A 19,821-nucleotide genomic window follows, 5' to 3' on the forward strand; every position below is an offset into this window, starting at 1 on the left:
AGAACCACGGACGTTCCGTAAGCTAGCTGGACTGCTTCCTAACATGAAAGAGTCGAGATTCAAACCAACAGCGGTGAGGGTGGTTATATTTACGATCCTTGAAGATCGTTCAGCATGACATTATTGTTGTGTATACATATTATGTGGTACTTTCTTGTTTCTTGTTTTCGGCCATTTCAACTTGGGGGGTTCCAGTATCCCTACTTGAATACTGTTTAATCACCCTTACAGGGGTGTGGAAATTTGATTTTCCACTTGCCCACGGACAAGTTGGACTGAAATTTCTACTTGTCCGCAGCTGAAGTTGACTTGCCCAAATAAACAGTGAAAAACAGGTTTATTTCAATGGCTTTATTAGACAAACATTTTTTCTAAACATTTTCATAACTACTACCATGTTTGTACAGTTATAAATGAACAATTATACAAGAGTTGAAAGCAAACATTATTTAAACAGAACTGTTTTATTGTGTATGTGAACATATTGTCAATAGAATCATGGTAAACATGCTATAGACTAGAACATTCTGTTAAACACATCCTGGGTTACATTAAGGCACAGGCGTTAGTTGGGTTATCAGTCAAATTTTTCAGTTTTTCCCTTGCAATGTCTTCCCCACCTAGGGTTTTCACAATTTCACTTAACATGGGCTGTATGCTATCCATCTCAATAGTTGCCTGGGTAGATGTGGAGGCTATGCTTTCAGAGGTCAAAGTGGCTGATTTTTGTGGTGGCTTATGACGTATGTGTCTATGACCAGACTTAAGCCATTCTTCAACAGAAGGTAAAGGGTCAAACATGGAGAAATCTGGACCAGAGACAACAATTCTCATTTGACTCTGCAGGTTTTCTTGGGTAAGGCGAGTTCTAAGAGGGCTCTTGATAAGATTCCTTTGAGAAAAAAGCCTCTCACAGGCAGCAGTGGAGGGAGAAATTGTGAGCAAAATCTGCAGCAAAGCACTGATGTGTTTAACAGAATCTTCCTTTCTTTGCAGTATGGATGTATATACTGCAAGGGGGTGATAAGTTCTTTGCAAGGATACCTGAACTTTAAGAGTCTGCGATTCACTTGGAATAGAGAGAACCTCTTCCTCTGTTAACAAATCATTACAGTGCTCACACAGCTGTTTAATTTCCTTACAACCATATGTGCTAAGCTCAGTAAGTGAACTTGGCCAGTTTCTGAAGTCAAATACCCTGTACAGACTCAATGGAGGGTTCTCAAGATCCTTAAATCTTTCTAGAACATATTGACTGATTTTATCAAATAAACAGTGAATGTCATTGTCATCTTTGAAGTCACTAAGAGACCCATTCAGTTTAAATTTACCATCAAACAGGGATGTTTCAGGATCATACAAGCTGTAGAATTTGGACAAGTGTTCACCTGGTTCATTGGTCATTGCATGCAAACACATGTACAATGTATCTACAGCTTCCTTCACCTCAAACATCAACAAATCTTTATTTTGAAACAAGACTGAAGTTTTGGTTATGGCTGTTAGCACATCTAGCATGACATAAATGTATTTAACAAATTTTACACTTTTAAGATCAGTTAAAATTGCTTTAGCTTGTCCTAGCTCATCTGCCCTATTAGATGTTTCAAGAATTTGCTCCATGTGTGTGACTGTGACATTAATATCCTGACAGACTGCTTCTAATGCACGCAGCTTGGAAGAAACCCACCTAATTGCCTTAATTTCAGTGTGCATCTTTAAGCTTTCATCAAGAAAAGAAGAAAGCTTTTTCAATTCTTCTCTCCTCTTGGGAGAAAAAGAATAAAATTTACAGATTCTCTTAAGAGTTTCCTCAAATTTTTTTCAAATACCCCACTTGCTTAACTGCATCTAAGACACCTAGTTCAAGTTTATGTGCCACACAGTGTGTTACAATAACATTGTTATCAACTGCATCACTCAGCTTTTTCGCAACACCATTCTTTGCACCTAAATTAACTGCAGCTCCATCAAGATTTACACACACCAATTTTGAATTTTCATTAGACAGATTATCAATATCAATGTTGCACTTCAATAAACCCCTTTTAATAGCATCAACAACACCGTCAGCCCTTGCATTTTCTAGATTCTCAATACTGGCAATGGATGTAACCGGCTCATATGTTTCAGGGTGTACATAGCGTAACAAAATGCCTTCCTGATCTATTACAGAAGAGTCAGTGCTTGAGTCACTCATGATAGAAAAGTACCTAACATTTTTTAAGTTTGCTTTTGTTTCATTTAATAGTACATTTGAAATGGAATTCTGGAATACTACACAGGTATCTCTAGATAAGTGGTCATTTCCTAATTCAGCCCCATTTTTCTTTTGCACTTCACAGAGAAAAGGATAGTCACTGTAAGGGCGATTGTGCTTTATAACAGCATAAGCAGTATTAAACAGCTTTTTGTATCTCTCTATTTCATGCATTTCAACTTTAGATATAGACTTTTGTATGGGTCCTTGTTTACTTGGTTTTTGCTTGAACTCGGACTTGGACACACATGAAATATGTTTAGATGATATTTGATGAGATGAAAGAGTGTCCTTTCTTATTAATGTGGCGGCAGTCTTCCCTACGTACAGAGCCGAGGTCGTATCCGCCGTTTGCGGGAACATTCTACAAATATGACAAAAAAGTTTGTTCGAATGATCTTCCTTTCTTAGCCAAGAAAAATCGTTAAACCAGCTATCTTTAAACACACGCATGCGTTTACGGTCATATTCCTTGTCTCTTTGGGCTTTAGATTTACGCTTTTCTGGTTCTTTGGGTGTTTCAGGCAGCTTTGCACCACCAGAACGAACGACAAATTTGTCCATTTCGTACCAAAATAACTTTACAACGCGACCTTCACAATGGGCATTATTTACTAAAGCACCGGTTGGTTGCCTCGATACGACCTATTCCAAGAATAGCGAGAGGCCTCATACGGGGGAAAATAGCATTTATTTACATCGATTTATTCATGCTGCGGGAGGTAGTTTATAATTTAATTTTACGCATATTAAATACGGATTAAACATTATTGGGATAAAAATTAACGTTCGTTATCAATTTTATGTAAGAATTTTGGCATTTTGCTTTAATTTTCTGGCTCAGAAATTCACTTGCCCGCGGACAACCGCTACGTGAAAATCTACTTGTCCGCCGGCAAAAAGTCCCGAGTCGGGCAAGTCGGGCATAGTAATTCCGCACCCCTGCCCTTAGGATATATTGCCTGCTTTTCAAATGTCTTTTGACGTCTTGTTTGTGATACGCAGGCGTTATAACCTCAGATCCCATTTCAAAATCCCATTTAATTTAGTTCCGCTCATTGTTTTCTCGTTTAGAGAACACGCGTTCTTTAACGTTGGGACCATACGCCGCTTTTCATGTAATGACACTACTGTGTCACATTGAAGGTGTCATGATAACCACCGTATGAACACCTGTGGATGTTTCAAAATTCAATATTGTCGTGTTGGGCTTTCTTTAGGGATTCTTTTTTACTCTATTTTATACTATTGAAGTTACATTGTGGACAAGAAACCAGTATAAAATTAACAAATGAAATCAAGCAGAAAATTATGGTAAGTATGTACTGCTTTTCTACTCAATATGATCTATCTACATATCTTGTTGATATCTTTTGTAGTTTCAGAGTTATGTCCTGGAGAAAGTTCAAAAGGTTAAAAGTCAATTGTTGCTATTGTAGTCACTAGTTTCTAAGGAAAGTCAAAAGTTGCTCCAGATATCAGTAGTTGCTATTAATTGCCAATGGCTGCTATGGAAGTCATTTGTTGCTATGAAAAGTTCATGGTCGCTTTGGAAGTCAGTGGTTGCTATCGAAAGTAAATGGTTGCTATGGTTGTCACTGGTTGCTATGAAGTTTAGGGTTGCTCAGTAAAAAATCAATGTTCGTATGGAAATTTTCATGAACATTAAGGAAAATCTATGACCCACGGGGAATGGCCAACATAGACTAGACCTCGTTTCTATAATTTGAAATAAACTAAATTGCTTTAGAGTAGTTAATTATTCAAGTTTTTTCATAAACAAAGTACATTCGGTCAAAATGTCCATGCCTACACAGTACGTATAACAAATAAGCATACAATACAGTCAAATGGTCAAAGTCAATATCATATAAAACATATATCACTAAGTTATACAGTATTTTCAGCAATAAGAAAACGTTAACTGATAATGGCATATACCATCACTTAGTGATGCAAGTATCAAAATGTCTCGAATTAAAGGTAACTGGATTAGAAGTCATCGACTCTAACCTCTCGACAACGGGGGCGGTCGAAGATTACATATTATATGGGCTCAATTCTCACTAGCGGTTTCTAATTATTAAGGTAACGATGATAGTGAAAGATGTGCTAAATGGATTTCTCAGTAAACAAAAGTTTACCAGCATTGAATCACAAGTAGACACTTGTAAAATAACTTTGTCATGTTCCTTTAATGCATGACAATCTAAATTTTGTTTACTTGTTTCTTATATATATATATATATTTTATGTGTTGGAATATATAGAAAAGTACTTTTTCCAATATATCAATTATTTTCCTATATACATTGTACTTATGATATAGTATAATCTGTGACTTTATATATGTAAAGTTAATCTGTGATAGAGATGTTGTGAATCACTATATGATATAAATAGGTTGGGCACTGGTCAGTATTCTAAGACTTGGCCTTGAAAAAATAATATACGATAATATATGTACCCTTTAACAAACTAGTACATATGAATTAAAGAACGAACACTGTATAATACAAGTAATTTCATAAATATGCTAAGAGTACGTTAAGTTTACTTCACTAAAATTCTCGAATATTTCATGTAGTGACTGTTTCTGCCATCATTTGAAGCAAGCTATTACTTCTGTAATTAAAGTGTTTCTTAAGTTACAACAGTCCTCGGAACAATAGGCACAGTATAATTTCCGCACAAGAATGATCAGTGGTCACATGTATCGCTTGATGTCATAAACAGGTCAAAACTCATTTTCTATTCAATGGCCATATTTCAAAAATCTGGAAAAGTGATCCCTCGGAAGCATTAATCACAACAAAATTACTTGAAAATTGCAGACTCGGTGGGATTGAGTCTGTTCACGAGGGATAATGAATAAGTGCAACATCCCTCCCGCCCCTTAGCATCTGCTTGAGTGTTACTCAATTCTCAACACTTAATAGTGCTGCCATCAATGAAACCCGGACGACCAGAAAAATATAACAACACTGAAGTGAAGTACAGGGCAACTTTTTACAGCTGCCACATATCACTTGACACCTGCTGTTGTGAAGTATAAAAAATTTGAAACAAAATGATCCCTCGGAATTATTAATCACAACAAAATTACTTGAAAATTGCAGACTCAGTTTGATTGAGTCTATACATGAGGGATAAGGAATAAGTGCAACATCCCACACGCACCCTAGCATCGGCTTGAGCGGTACTCAATTTTCAACACTTAATAGTGCTGGCATCAATGATCCCGAAGGACCAGAAAAATATAACAACACTGAAGTGAAGTACATGGCAACTTTTTACAGCTGCCACACAACACTTTTTCAACCCTAATATATTCAACAGGAAAACCTGTATAATATGCGCAAGTACTAGGGCTGCTGATAAATCATGTACAATTTCTTTTTAATTGCATTAATTGTGTAAGGAAAATTGTCAAAACAAACGTCAGAAATAAAATCATTTAAGGGCCATAACTCTGACATAAATCTTTTAACTGGAAATTGCCGCACAACTAAACTTGATACCGTTCATTCATGTAATGTTTGGAAGATATTATACCAGTAGTTTTTTAGAAGTAGTCTGGAAAGGTTTGTGTCAGACGAATGGACGAACACACAACGGCATTTTAGTGATACCTATGTGTCGCAGGCTATTTTGTAGCAAAAACTGTTTCTGCCAAGGATCTTGGCTGAAGAACAAATTATTGTGGCATTTTTCCATGATAGGATGTGAGCTTTTTAAAATAATATCTTTTTTTCTTCTGTTTTTTAAACTCCGATTTTAGCGACTTTTATTTTGAGATTTCTTAAGTACACTTCTTACTTGCTCAAATTGCAAATTGTGTTTTAAGGGACACATAGGCTAAATGACATACCTATAGATGTGTTGATGCAATCAACTTACATGCTTGAAAAAACTAACATATTTGATTTCACCAGTGTATAAATGACAAAATACAAATTGTATTAACTAGATTTATTTATGAATTAGAACATAATCATATTGTTTTAGTGAAGTAAATATCACAAAACAATTATCATAGATATTGCTACACCACATTTATCAGTTGCAAGACCATTGATTAATATTAGTGCGCATATTATTTAATTCACCAACACTTTTCATTAACAGACACATAAACAACATGTAAATAAATATATATAGCCTAAAATGAAAAAAGCCGTCAGGTCAGTAGAACAGTGCACAAAGGATAAAAAGAGCCCTGATAATGTTGAAATTAACCGAAATATTTCATTTCAATATCATTACTTGGTTTTAAGTCTTGATTAGTGACCTGCAATATGATCATAGTAACAAAGACATTTGTAAGTGTAAAACATCACTAAGGGTTCAGAAACCTCACGTAAGAAATAAGAAGCAGGTTTTGCTTTATTTCTTAAGTGAATAATTCAGTAGGTTGCATACAAATTTTTACAAGGATTTTTCAAAAGTTCAAAAAGGCCATAAATCAAGGATAGAGACCAGACATTATGATCTCACAAGTGTTAAGCTGTATTTGATGATAAATGAAGTTATTCAAGTATTGACCTTGAGTACTTTGAATAGTCAAGCTAATAGTTTTCAATTTCAGTGAATATCAAATCCATACTTACGAATTCAAACAAGTCTGCAACACTTTTGATTAATTTTGCTGTCTGTCTTGGGTGACCTTTAGTTCTTATTAAAATCTTATTTGTTCAAAGAGCATCTCCTTCTTGAATGTTAATTGATCTATCTAAAGTTTCATGAATCCGGCAAAAGAATATAAATAGAGCTTATCAAATAACCTAAATGACCCCCGGAATAAAGCTAATTTAGACAACAAGGTCCACTTGATAATGCTACATACCAACTATTTTAGAATGTGAATTGACCTCAATTCAATTCAATACTTTAATAGGATGTTTAGGCCACCAGCCCATACACCAACAATATACATAAAAAACATATATACATACATCAATACACTCATGATCAAAATATATAGAATTAATTTCCCCTTAACATTTTACATTATATGCAAATTTAAAAGTTTACATAGAAGCAAGGATATTAGTCATACAAAAACAAATATAGCATAAAACTTAAATAAGAAGTATCAAGTTTAGATATCTATGACATAAAAGTTGAACTGTGTTTAAGAGCATAATATATGAACATATAGCAAGTCCTTTTATAGTTTAATCATTTCTCAAAGACAACAACACATTACATTTATTCAATGTCGGATTGTCATAATATATGTGGATCCATTATGCATTGGCACAGTGGATCAATTAAAATAAAATGATATTCATTTTCTATTTGATCAACACAAGAAAAACAGAATCTTAAATCACGGTCTACACATTCAAGTATGTCTACCTTTATCGATCATAAGAGGATGTGATTATAATCTTATAGAAACTAAAGCATATCTAAACCTCATTTAAATATCACTTATATCAAGATAACGTTCATACCAAAAGACAGATTTAAAATTAACATAAGATAATAACTTTGTATCACAGTCTACTGTCCAAACCTGTAAGTATTGGACTTTTATTATTGTGTAGCTGTTTATAAATAGTTTTTTCTTGGTAAGATATTAATTTTCACAAGCATTTCCAAAACAAAATTTTATGTAAATTTAACTAAGCCTTTCAAGTCCAATTTTGATATTCTATACGATCATAATATAACAACATTTTATAACATTTTTTGACATATCTACAATCTTACATTTTTCACTAGGAATTATTACGTTTAATAGTTAAAACTAACATTGGTGATCTTTCAAAAGACCAATGAAAGCTACATTAAATGACCTAAAGGGTGCTTGCATGAATTTTTTACATGCATATAAATAAACTTTTTCTATTTCATAGATATAATCAAGTACCATAATTTCTAACCCATACAATAAAATGGATGCTATCAATCTTTACATCAGAAATTTTGAAAAATACAGTTTCTGACATAGGCATTAAATGTTCTAATGATGATAATAAAGATCCTTAATTACTGAAATAAAGCTTTAATTGCATTATATTCAGCCATTTAAAAAAAAAAGTTTAGAGGTAAAGAATAATCCTAGCCTACATAAAAATCTTACATCAATTGCTAACTTTCTGATTTGTTTCATGTTCAGTTTATTAATCTGCTTAAAGGGTTCTTATGAACAAGAATGAATGACATACATCAATTATAAATAAAGTTATTGAAAAAAAAATAAGCAGGATTCAAGGATTTTACCATGAAGGTCAATATCATTTATAAAGTCTTGCTTGAATTCCTTACAATATTCACATGTAAAACTTCTTTAGATTTATCCAATTGTTATCAAATTTTGGTTGAGCAGTTTCGGAGAGAAAAAAGGCACACAATGCTGTGTCCATAGATGGCTAGTTGTTCAGATGGACGACAAGTAAATCAACATATCCCATTTCTTGAATGGGTGATTTATATTTTTAAACGAACATCTTATACAAAATTTTTATTCTTCACATTGTACCAAATGACTTTCTTCAACATAATTTGATTAATTTTACAAAAATTTATATTCATAAAATTTTGTTGCTACAGTCTATATTACAAGAAAACTGACATAACATAATTATATAACAGAAAAACTATACAATGATCAATTAATATAGTAACATGCATAACAAATGTATGTACATTATTCTACAAGTACTTTAACAAATACACAAATGCAATATGACACTACTAGAAACAATTCAAATACAAGAAATTTTGATCAGAAATAGAACAATATTTTGGTGAAATAATAAGTAAAAACAAATATAAACTATACAGTAACAATCTCCTGATATATTAAATATAAAAGATAATATTTACCTAACATATCTTTTGATAAGCACAAAACCAAATAAACAAAAAAGTTATGTCTTTCCAGATTGCATATGAGGTACAAAAACATGCAGTTCTTTTCTCGACAACAAACAGTTTACCTAAAACTAAATCAGGATATTTTACAAAGCCATAATAAAAAGTGTACATACCTAGTAAATATTCAGAATATGTACATATATTGGTCAAAACAGGGATATCTATAGAGAAACAGTATAATATGGTCCGTCTAATGTTCTATATTAAACATGACATAAATATAAAACACAATTTTTTTATATACTTATTAGGGAAATAAAATGCATATTTTTTATTTCAGTATTTTCACTGTAGACATTTATTTTTCACTGCAGTGAAACATATTTTCCGTATTTTCACTGGTGTCTTACAGGACTACTTTCTTCTCAATTCATCCAATACACGAAATTAAAAGAAAATTCTTCCTTAACCCATTACCACATGAGCATTTTGTGAAAAATGGCTGTTTTCATTGAAAAGTCTCCCGTTACACGTTCAAATTTACTATAAAACAATAAAACCTCAGTCTTAAATTTTCTGTAACCATTGCAACAAAATTGCCAGACATTACTATATATTTTGCGTTGATTTGTCTCATCGAAATTGATTTCAAAGTGCTGAAACTTCTCAATGGATTGAGATAGAGTCAAAGGCTTTTCAGCGTTGGTTACACGTTACCTTATGATCGACATGGGGTCATTTTTAGCCTCTCGCAAGTCCAAAATTTTCTTGGCGGTAGGGGACTGCCGTCCCCCTTCAAACCCCCACACTGAAGGGCGCACATCCGCCTCTCGCACCCTCGAATGTATCGTTTGGATAGAGGCGTGTGAAAAAACTTGATATGAAAATTATCATATTTCCCTTGTGGCTATTGCCACTCGAGAATTATTTTTTTCATACCACTCGATGAAAATAAATCCTGTATTTATAGAAAAAAAACAACTTTAATATCCTCTAAATGATTGGCATACTAACTTAATGTAGTAAAGACTGACATATACAACAATAGTCATGTAATAACCTATTACAATAGTAATATATTGAACTATCACAATGGAAATGCAGTAAACTATCACAATAGTTATGTAATGAACTATCACAATAGTAATGAAGAAAACTATCACAATATTAAGGTAGTGAACTAACACAATACTAATGTAGTGAACTATCACAATGGTAATGTACTGAACTATCACAATAGTAATGTACTGAACTATCACAATAGTAATGTACTGAACTATCACAATAGTAATGTACTGAACTATCACAATAATAATGTAGTGAACTATCACAATAGTTATGTAATGAACTATCTCAAAAGTAATGTACTGACCTGTGAACTATCACAATATTTATGTAATGAACTATCTCAAAAGTAATGTACTGACCTTTCACCACAGTAATACAGTGAACTATCACAGTAGTAATGTACCGAACTATTACAATAGTAATGTAGTGAACTATCACAATAGTTATGTAGTGAACTTTCACAATAGTAATGCAGTGAACTATCAATATAATAATGTACTGAACTATCACAATAGTAATGTAGTGAACTATCACAATAGTTATGTACTGAACTATCACAATAGTAATGTAGTGAACTATCACAATATTAAGGTAGTTAACTTTCACAATAGTAATGTACTGAACTATCGCAATAGTAATATACTGAACTATCACAATAGTAATGCAGTGCACTAACACAATGATAATGTAGTGAACTATATCAATAGTAATTTAGTAAATTATCTTAATAGTAAACTAGTGAACTATCATATGTTACCTTGCAAGCAATATATATATATACACTTATGTTTTCACATGACTAAACAGTATCCACATCTTAGTAAACTACCTTCTATAAATTATCATAATTATTTTGAAAGAATAATTTTAATTAGTTTATTTCTTATTATTTTAGAAAAAGGTGGAAAAATACTGATTTTCGTATAAAGCATGGTTATAACTTAAAAAGAATAGTGAATTGATTTGATAAATAGTGAAAAAAAATCAGGCAGTTTGAATTATCATTACATATTGATGTTAACAGTAATGAGTAACAAATAAACTATATAAATCTAAAACACAAATCTCTAAAAACAAGGAGTGCTTGCGTATAAATGAAAGTATATGCCCTTTTTGTTGTGACAATGATATTGTTAATTTAAATTGTAAACAGAGTGAAACCTAATTCTGCCAAACACCTGTCTAATTCATAAGTTGCAATTAAGAAGATAAGAATGGAAATATATCAAAAAATATAATCATAAACCAAAATTTCTATAAAGGTGAATGCTAATTCAATTGAACACTAACAAGTGACAAAAGTATAATGCACTTAAGGGAAATAATTATAATAACCATAGATATATACAACACTGTTATTACAAGAAATACTATTATTGAATAACAGTGTGATATGACTTATATCATTGATATATTATAAATATTTCATAAACAAATAAGATAAAATGAAATAATGTTTACTTTTTCAGACACACTCAGCAGTGCAATTTTTCAGATATCTTCAGCCGTCCAATATTTCACACACTCACCCGTAAAATATTTCAGACTCACTCATCAGTACAATATTTCAGACTCACTTTTCAATACAATATTTCAGATGTACGAACGTTTGTCTTGCAAAAGTCGGCAGTACAGTATTCCATGCGCTTGCAATCATTAGTACACATTTTGCAAACACACTCATAACTACAATATTTCAGACACAGTCAAAAGTCAGACTTATTCATCAATGCAACTTTTCAGACTAACACATCTGCACTATGTTTCAGTGCAATATTACACGAACGCTAACCATTTCAATATGACACACTCATCATAGTCAGCAGTACAATTTTCAGATGCAACTATTGGTAAAGATATGCTTTAAAGATAACTAAAGGTAGATGATGATTTTTGTCCCTCAATAGTGAGCATTTGCTCTAAAACTACAGTGAGGAATTACTTCTATGATTTTTCGTAACAAACTTGCATGTATTGTTTTCTTCAATCGGAGCTAAAAATGGAAAACTTCTTATATTTTTCATGTTTCTTTGATCCTCAATATATCCTTATAATATCTTTACATGGTTCTACTTGATACTCACTACGGCTACCAATTTCTTTATACCACTGGAATTCGTATTAACTTCAAAGCAACGGTTAAACCAAATTCTTGACGGCTGAATATCTTTTCAAAGACATTTCTTGTTATAATTTATCTTAAATGGTCTCTTTTTCTGTCGCTGTTACAACAGCCGTGATTTGACAAAAATCAGTGAAATGTGTTAAAGATAAAGAATGTGAAATTGTATAACTTGTAAGAACAAACGAGAAGACCATTATCGAATATGATATCCATGATGTCATTATTTCAGTGAAAAATCTGTAAACAGTTAACATCCTAAAGGTACAACTATCCTAATGGGCAAATAATTGAAACAAAGTCGAGTTGTATGCCTTAATAATTAAAACAAAGTTGAGTCGTTTGCCTTAAAGAATACTTATATTCAAACTTCAAACAACATTTATCCTACGATTTTGGACTTCAAAACATTTCCCCAACATCAGAAGGGCTCTTTGCAGGTACAAGAAAACTCTTGATAATATGTAATAAAAGTCATAAAGTATGTTTTCCTACTGATTTACATATTCAGCGTACTAATCCTACAAGCTAAATGCTTGTTTTATCTCAAAATGTAAGAAACCATACCCCACCAATTTTAAACCTTTCTTTGACCTGTTTCTGCCACGTGATAAATGAACCTAATCATGGGTCAGTTAATGTTTTTTTAGACAATTAAAAGTGGACTGTGTCAATTATTGAATACATTTGAAGTGATTTTATGTGTTAAGCCGCCCAAGACATTAATTGGAGAAATAACGGTATTTTTCTCTTTATAAACATTCATGTTATCTATAACATTGCGTTTTGCATCTTGAAAATATGATACTTATATGAGTTCTTACTTTGTTAAACTGATTTTAAAATAATGAACAAAAACTTACTCGTCTAAGAAGGTTTAAAAAGATACATGTAATTGCAACAGATTCTATAATGTGCATGTTTCACTGAATGAAATGTCTTTTGCCAAGGAGCCATCTTTTTTCTATTTACAAAACTATGTGCTCAATGTTTGTAATGGATTAAAAAACAACAACATTTGTCCTATGTCTGCTCAAATCTAACAAACCTCATTAACACGCTAAACAATTTTGATAATTTCAACTGTGTCCACCATTCCAATATAACGACCTTTAGTAACAATGAAAGAATTTAAAGATTTGGCATACTCTATTCCCTCCCTGTAATTTGCATCAATCTCTGCATATTTGAGAAGTACTATGCTTAAATTTACTTTGCCATTATATTTCTCAACTAATTTAACAAAACGTAGAAAAGATTTATTGCTAATCTTTACGTACAGAAATACAATTTTGATTATGTTACTACTTGAGCTACATGACTCTGTTGTTTTCGAACCATCTTGTTCTGATGTCTCTAATTCATATTCAAGAGTATTATCTTTCACATCAACACCCTGGAATTCCACTCTCACATTATGATTATGTTTGGAACTTAATAATTTGTATAATGCTATATTCGTCAGAGTAACATCGCAAAGGTAAAAGTCAAAACCATCAGAGCATGGAAGTTCAAGGAGATTTTCAGAAAGATCCATTGATGACAATGAGATCATTTGTAAATGACTGAGTTTTGGAAGAGTTGAAAACAACACAAAAGGAGCAGACACAAGACGTTTACATGACAGTGTCCTCAGTTTGGACTCTACATGAAGACAGTTGAGTACTGCTGTAAAGGCGGCACCAGGTAAACATTCCAAAGAACATTTTTCTAGAGAATTTAAACTACCAGTAATATCTATACTTTCGACATTTCTCGGAAATGAATTCAAACTACCGGTAATGTTTTCAACATTTTCCGGTGATACATAAGAAAGGATTCTCCCATTTACATCTTCACACATTTGTTGCTGTGATATAGGTACATTTTGAATTGTAAGCTGATGTAAGTGTTCATTAAGCTGTAGCTGCAATAAAGGTATTTTTTTCAGCTCAAGCTGTTGTAAGTGTCTATTCAGTTGTAGCTGCGATAAAGGTACATTTTCTAGGGTTAGCTCATGTAAGTGTTCATTCAGCTGTAGCAGCGTTAAAGGTATATTTTTTAGCTTGAGCTGCTGTAAGTGTGCATTCAATTGTAGCTGTGATAATAAGGTAGGTACATTTTCTAGTGTTGCCTTCTGTAAGTATTCATTCAGTTTTAGCTCTGTTAAAGGTACGTTTTCTAGTGTTAGGTGATGTAAGTGTTTATTTAGCTGGAGCTGTGATAAAGGCAATTGTTTCAGTTTAAGCTTATGTAAATGTTCATTCAGTTGTAGCTGTGATAAGGTAGGTACATGTTCCATTGATAACGTCTGCAAGTGCTCATTCAGCTGTATATGTGATAATGCAGGTACATTTTCTAGTGTTAGCTCATGTAAGTGTTCATTCAGCTGTAGCTGTGATAAATGTACATTTTTTAGCTTGAGCTGTTGTAAGTGTTCATTCAGTTGTAAGTTTGATAATGTAGGTACATTTGCTAGTGTTAGCTGCTGTAAGTGTTCACTCAGCTGTAGCTGCGATAAAGGTACATTTTCTAGAGAAACTTCCTGCAAATATGCATTCATATCCATTGTACATAATGAAAGCTTTGGAATATTATCATTTGTACAGAATTTCAAAAACATTTGTCTCAAAAGAGTTTGCTGCTTGACAAAATAAAGGAATTTCTCCAACAAACAATCTGTTTCAGGTAAATCAGATGAAATATACAATGATTGAAGCTGTTTTGAAATTGACTCAGCAACATGATCAACTATTCCAAAAGAAAGTCTACCAGGATTAGATGGAATAAATAGACTAAAACCAACATTTAAGGTACACAGAGATGGCATTTCTTGTATTCCAAAATATGTCCATACATGTTCAGCTATTTCTTTGCCTTCAAGCATGAAGGATTTCAAGTTCAAAGCATTCTGTCGAACAAGAATTTTCAATGCATCAAAGTATTTATCGTCTTGAATTGACTGAACAATGATGACATCTTCTAAATGTAGATGAAATTCTTCACTTCCATTGTTTCTACCCTCTAAAGCACAGTTTACTTTCATATTCTGAATTGCCTGAATTTCAAAAGCCCCAAGAAGCGAAAACTTGCATCTATACTCTTGTATTGTTTTTTCTTCATTTATTGTACCTTGTAATGATTGAAATACATTGCCTGCTATATTTGGATTGACTCCGCTTAGGAACATGAAAACTGTTCCCATCTCTAGAATTTTCGAAACTTCATTACATTTTTTAACTATCATAACCTCAAGATTTGTGTCATACTCTGCCTGAATATACAATGCGGCAAAGTATTCTTGCATAGTTTTATGTTGAAATGAATAAGTATATTTCTTTCTCCTTGATTTTACATAAACTGGTTGTTTTGACAGCAAACCCGTCTTTAAACAGGTACCTAACATTTCACCAGCTATAATATTGCTGTCCTCTCCTGAGAGGCATTTTTCAGTAACAACTTCATCAAACACTAGTGATGAACCTTTTTCCCCAGAAAATAACATATTAAATGCCAATTTCCCAAGTCTTATCATCAGATCATAGTATGTCTCACAAAGTGATTCTTGGAAGTAATTTATTTGTGAAGATCTTGTGTATTTTAATTTACTAAGATCACATTTATACTGAGCTCTGCTAAATATAGCATCTGCCATATCACTATAAATCTCAAACTGTGAGTTTCCAATACTTTTTTCCATATTCCATAAATACACTAACTGTGCTAAAATGACTGGTGTCCCATAGAAATGTAAAACCTTTTTGTCGTCAAGTACTTTAATAAATTCTTCACATGCTTTGGGGATGTCTGAAATATCATCCCTCAAACATTTTCTTTTCTCATACATTGTCATAAGGCTCGAAATGAACTTTTCTTTGCAAAATTTCTGGACATTTTCAATACATACATGCTGGTCAATTTGTTTTGAATTAAGGGAAATTGTGCAAAATTTCCACGGCCTTGATGTTGTGATGTATGTACAACTTGGTCGTTTTGGTCTTTTAGGTATACCAGATACATTCCATTCATCAAGTCCATCTAAAACAATCAGGCATCTTTCTTCACACATCACTCTCTCTATCATCTCAATTGTATATTCGTTTTGTCTACCTAAAGCAGTTAATATAGTATTTCGTATCATAGAATCTACATTAATATTTTGATCATTCACTTCCCTGAGAAAAATAACAAAAACAAAATCAAATTGTTTCAATTGACTTACCTCTTCATGGTCAAAATAGTGGTCATCTTCTTTAACAGGGTCACGTGCGTGACACCAGTTTAATGACAGCCACTTCACAAAGGATGTTTTACCAAGTCCAGGTTCTGCTGTCAAATATATATCACTGCAAGCTTTTGATTGTTTGTAAAATATCTCTTGTAGCGAATTCACAGGTTTTCCATCTGGTGTTTCCTCCTGTTCCTGAAACATCGTTACAAACGGAAAACCTTTTCGTGTTTCCTTCTTTTCTGTAGACTGTTTGGCCACTTTTTTCAGTGTGTCTGTTTCCTTTGAATACAAAGGATAAGGCGGAATATAGATATCATTTAAAGAAGCATCAACTTCATCTAAACCAGGACAGATGTTAATCGTACTGCAGCTTTCTCTGTAGAATACAATGAGTTCTGACTGCAAAGCTGGAAAAGAAAACATAAATTTAAATGAATTTAAATGCAAATACATCAAGATCATTATAATTTATTTTTAATTTATTTATATATTTGTTGTGCGTTCCTACGTTTCTCCTATCACTCATTTATTCCTTTCTGCATTCATTCATTCATTTATTTCACTTCTTCATTCATTATTTTTCAAATTAAGAAGCACATCATAATGCTTGTAACTTAATTTGTAATGCATGTTTTGATTGACACAATTCGTTGTTAAACAAATATATAATTATGTAGTAAGAAAGAATTTGTTGTCAATTCGAAAATTAAGTAAAACTTTTATAGCTGTACAACATTGTATTATCAAAGTAGTCGATTTTTAAATGTTATTTCCGTATACATGAAAAAATCTAAGAGATTCAGTACTGGTAATTCTTTAAACACAGGGGTGTGATTCAAATATATGTTTAAGAGGTCCACTAGGCTATACTACATGCTATATATTCAAGTTGTAAGCATTGTAGTTTACACAAAAAGATTGTAACGTGTTCTCTTTTTTCAATCTAACCCGGTGATTTGCCAACATTGACCTCAAGGGCATGATTTACATTCCTTTTGCAAAGGAACTCTGTGTGATGTTATATGTAAAAGCAAAATATCTACTACCTGGACATGAAAATTATGACAAAGAACGTTTTAAAGAGCCAGGACATGATTTATATATTTTAGAGGCCAACAAAGCAACGCAACATGAAATATAGCTAAGCTTTGGGAAAAGTAGATTCACAATGGAGACTTATATCCCTCATGTACAGACTCAATCAAACCGAGTCAGCAAATCTCTTGTAATTTTGTCGTGATTAATGCTTCCGAGGGATCACTTTGTTTCCAGACTTTTATATTAGAATTTTAAGAGATGAGAAGATATCTAAGACATATATTTTCGATATAAGTCTATGTTAACTAAATTAGTCAAAGATGGACCATGTTTGTAAAAAACGAAGTACACTAGGCAATGCTACATGTCAACTACTTAAGCTCTTGGTCTCTTGTAGTTTCTTGGTGTATGTTTTAATATTTCAGTTTATATGCTTAATATAATAATAATTAAGTGTAATAATTTAAGCTGCTGTGCGTGCGTGCGTGCGTGTGTGTGTGTGTATTGTGTGTGCGCGAGCGAGCGAGCGCGCGCGTGCGTGCGTGTGTGATTTTTTTGTCACAAAAAATATTTTATACAATAATTAACAAAAATTTTACTGTAGAGTTAAAGCATAAAATTAAAACACTTATCTAACTGTTTCATAAAGCAAAGTTTTGCAGCTCTGAACATGTCCAATGGAATTCAAATTGTAGTCAACAAAATATAATAACCTTCTTTATTTCACACCACCGATTTTGAAGGAAAAACACATTAAGTTTAAGAAAACGCTCAAAGACTATTGTTTCTATATTACATTAAAAGTAAACTAGAGCTTTCATATCCCCTCCTGTATCTTTAACTATGTCAAAAAGTAATGAACTTCAATCAGCAAAATTTAAACTCGACCAATATTTTATGAATAACAGAACAATCTATTATCTCATTTAAGTGTTCTCATTCAGAAACCATAAAACTGACAGGCCAATCGACCAGCTTTTTCTTTTATGTCTCCATCCATCCCCTTTGGTATACGTATGAATGCAGTTGATGACACCATTACACATAATATTCAAAAATTGTCTCAAATATGTAAAAAGGATGACTTGTCTTACATTTGGGTACAAATGGAATTTGTTTTTTTGACATGCAAAATGAAAACAGAAAATGGGGCTAGATAGAATGCAATTTGATTTGATTTCTGACTTGGAGAAAAGAGGCTCAATTGACCAGATCCAATAATGAATTACATTGGGAAATCACATGAATAAAACATCTGGAAATTAATTGGTAATATTTGAACCTTTGTAAAAAAAATATTTATTCTCACTCTTTTTTGCTGCTGCATAGTCGTCTTCCTCTTTCTGTTTATTTGCTGCTGAAATGCTTTTCAACTCTTCACTAGCTGTTTGTTTGACTTGATCCATGGCAGCCTTAGATTCCTTTAAAATCTTATATCCACTTTCATCTGTGGCTTTATGTATCAAACTTATACCACTTTCAGATTCGATTTTCATTTTTTTTACTGCTTTATCAGTTTCCGTGTTTATTTTTTGAAGAGAATCTTTTGTAAGCTTCTCAATTTCATCAATGCTTGATTTTAACACCTTACCAAGTTCAGCTAATGTTATTTTTTCTTTATTTTCCAATGTTTCTAAAGATTTCTGAGTTGTTTCTATCAGGTTTAATTTTCTTTTTTCTGCATCTCGATTGAATTCATCACATTGTGCCTTAATTTTGTCTTGTGCTATCTTTGCAACATCATCAAGCACTTTCCGCACATCATCTTTACCAATGAGTAATGTATCGTTCTGTAGCTGAAGTTAAATATCAACATTTTGTAATTGACAGTTTGATTTCACCCAAATGTAGCCTATCATAATCTAACATTTTAAAACAACAACGAATTTACACTCAAGTTTAGGACTTTTTATGCAAATGTGCTGAATATAATAGTGGTTATCTTCTTTCAAACTTTTCTAAGTAAATTAACATTCAAAAGATGCAAGCTTTAATCAATGGATAAGTTTATTTATTATGACTAAGTCTTAGTTAAACATTTGAATAATAACTTTGAAATTAAGCTTTATGTTCTATAATTAAAATAGCATTTAAGGGTATGAAGTACATTACTTAAGTCCGGTAGTAACATTTTGTTCATGCTTTTCGGTATTTTGCCAGTTAAAATAACATTAGCATTTTTGCAGTGAGAAATATGATCAGACTTTCCTAATATAAAACAACTTTCAATCACAAAGTGCATGACATGCATTTCGTCATAAATTAAACGTCACAAAATGGTACATCCAATTTCAT

At 32.4% G+C, this 19,821-nt stretch overlaps 1 protein-coding gene and 1 pseudogene across 1 annotated transcript in view; both read right to left on the bottom strand.

The window, feature by feature from the left end:
- Nucleotides 1–255: 255 nt before the first annotated feature.
- On the bottom strand, nucleotides 256–3,199 carry LOC132720450 (zinc finger protein 862-like; annotated as a pseudogene).
- A 3,026-nt stretch (nucleotides 3,200–6,225) lies between these two features.
- Nucleotides 6,226–19,821, bottom strand: part of LOC132720451 (uncharacterized) — a 45,226-nt gene continuing 31,630 nt past the window's right edge. The window contains exons 4-5 of the mRNA XM_060704597.1: nucleotides 18,836–19,322; nucleotides 6,226–16,895 (exon numbers count right to left, since the gene is read on the bottom strand). Of these exons, the coding sequence (XP_060560580.1) occupies nucleotides 13,339–16,895; nucleotides 18,836–19,322 (4,044 nt within the window). The 3' untranslated portion in view covers nucleotides 6,226–13,338. The remainder of the gene's footprint in view (nucleotides 16,896–18,835; nucleotides 19,323–19,821) is intronic.

Source organism: Ruditapes philippinarum, unplaced genomic scaffold (assembly GCF_026571515.1).
Source record: "Ruditapes philippinarum isolate M1 unplaced genomic scaffold, ASM2657151v2 ctg2902_1_1_1_1, whole genome shotgun sequence".
Taxonomy (NCBI): Eukaryota; Metazoa; Mollusca; class Bivalvia; order Venerida; family Veneridae; genus Ruditapes; species Ruditapes philippinarum.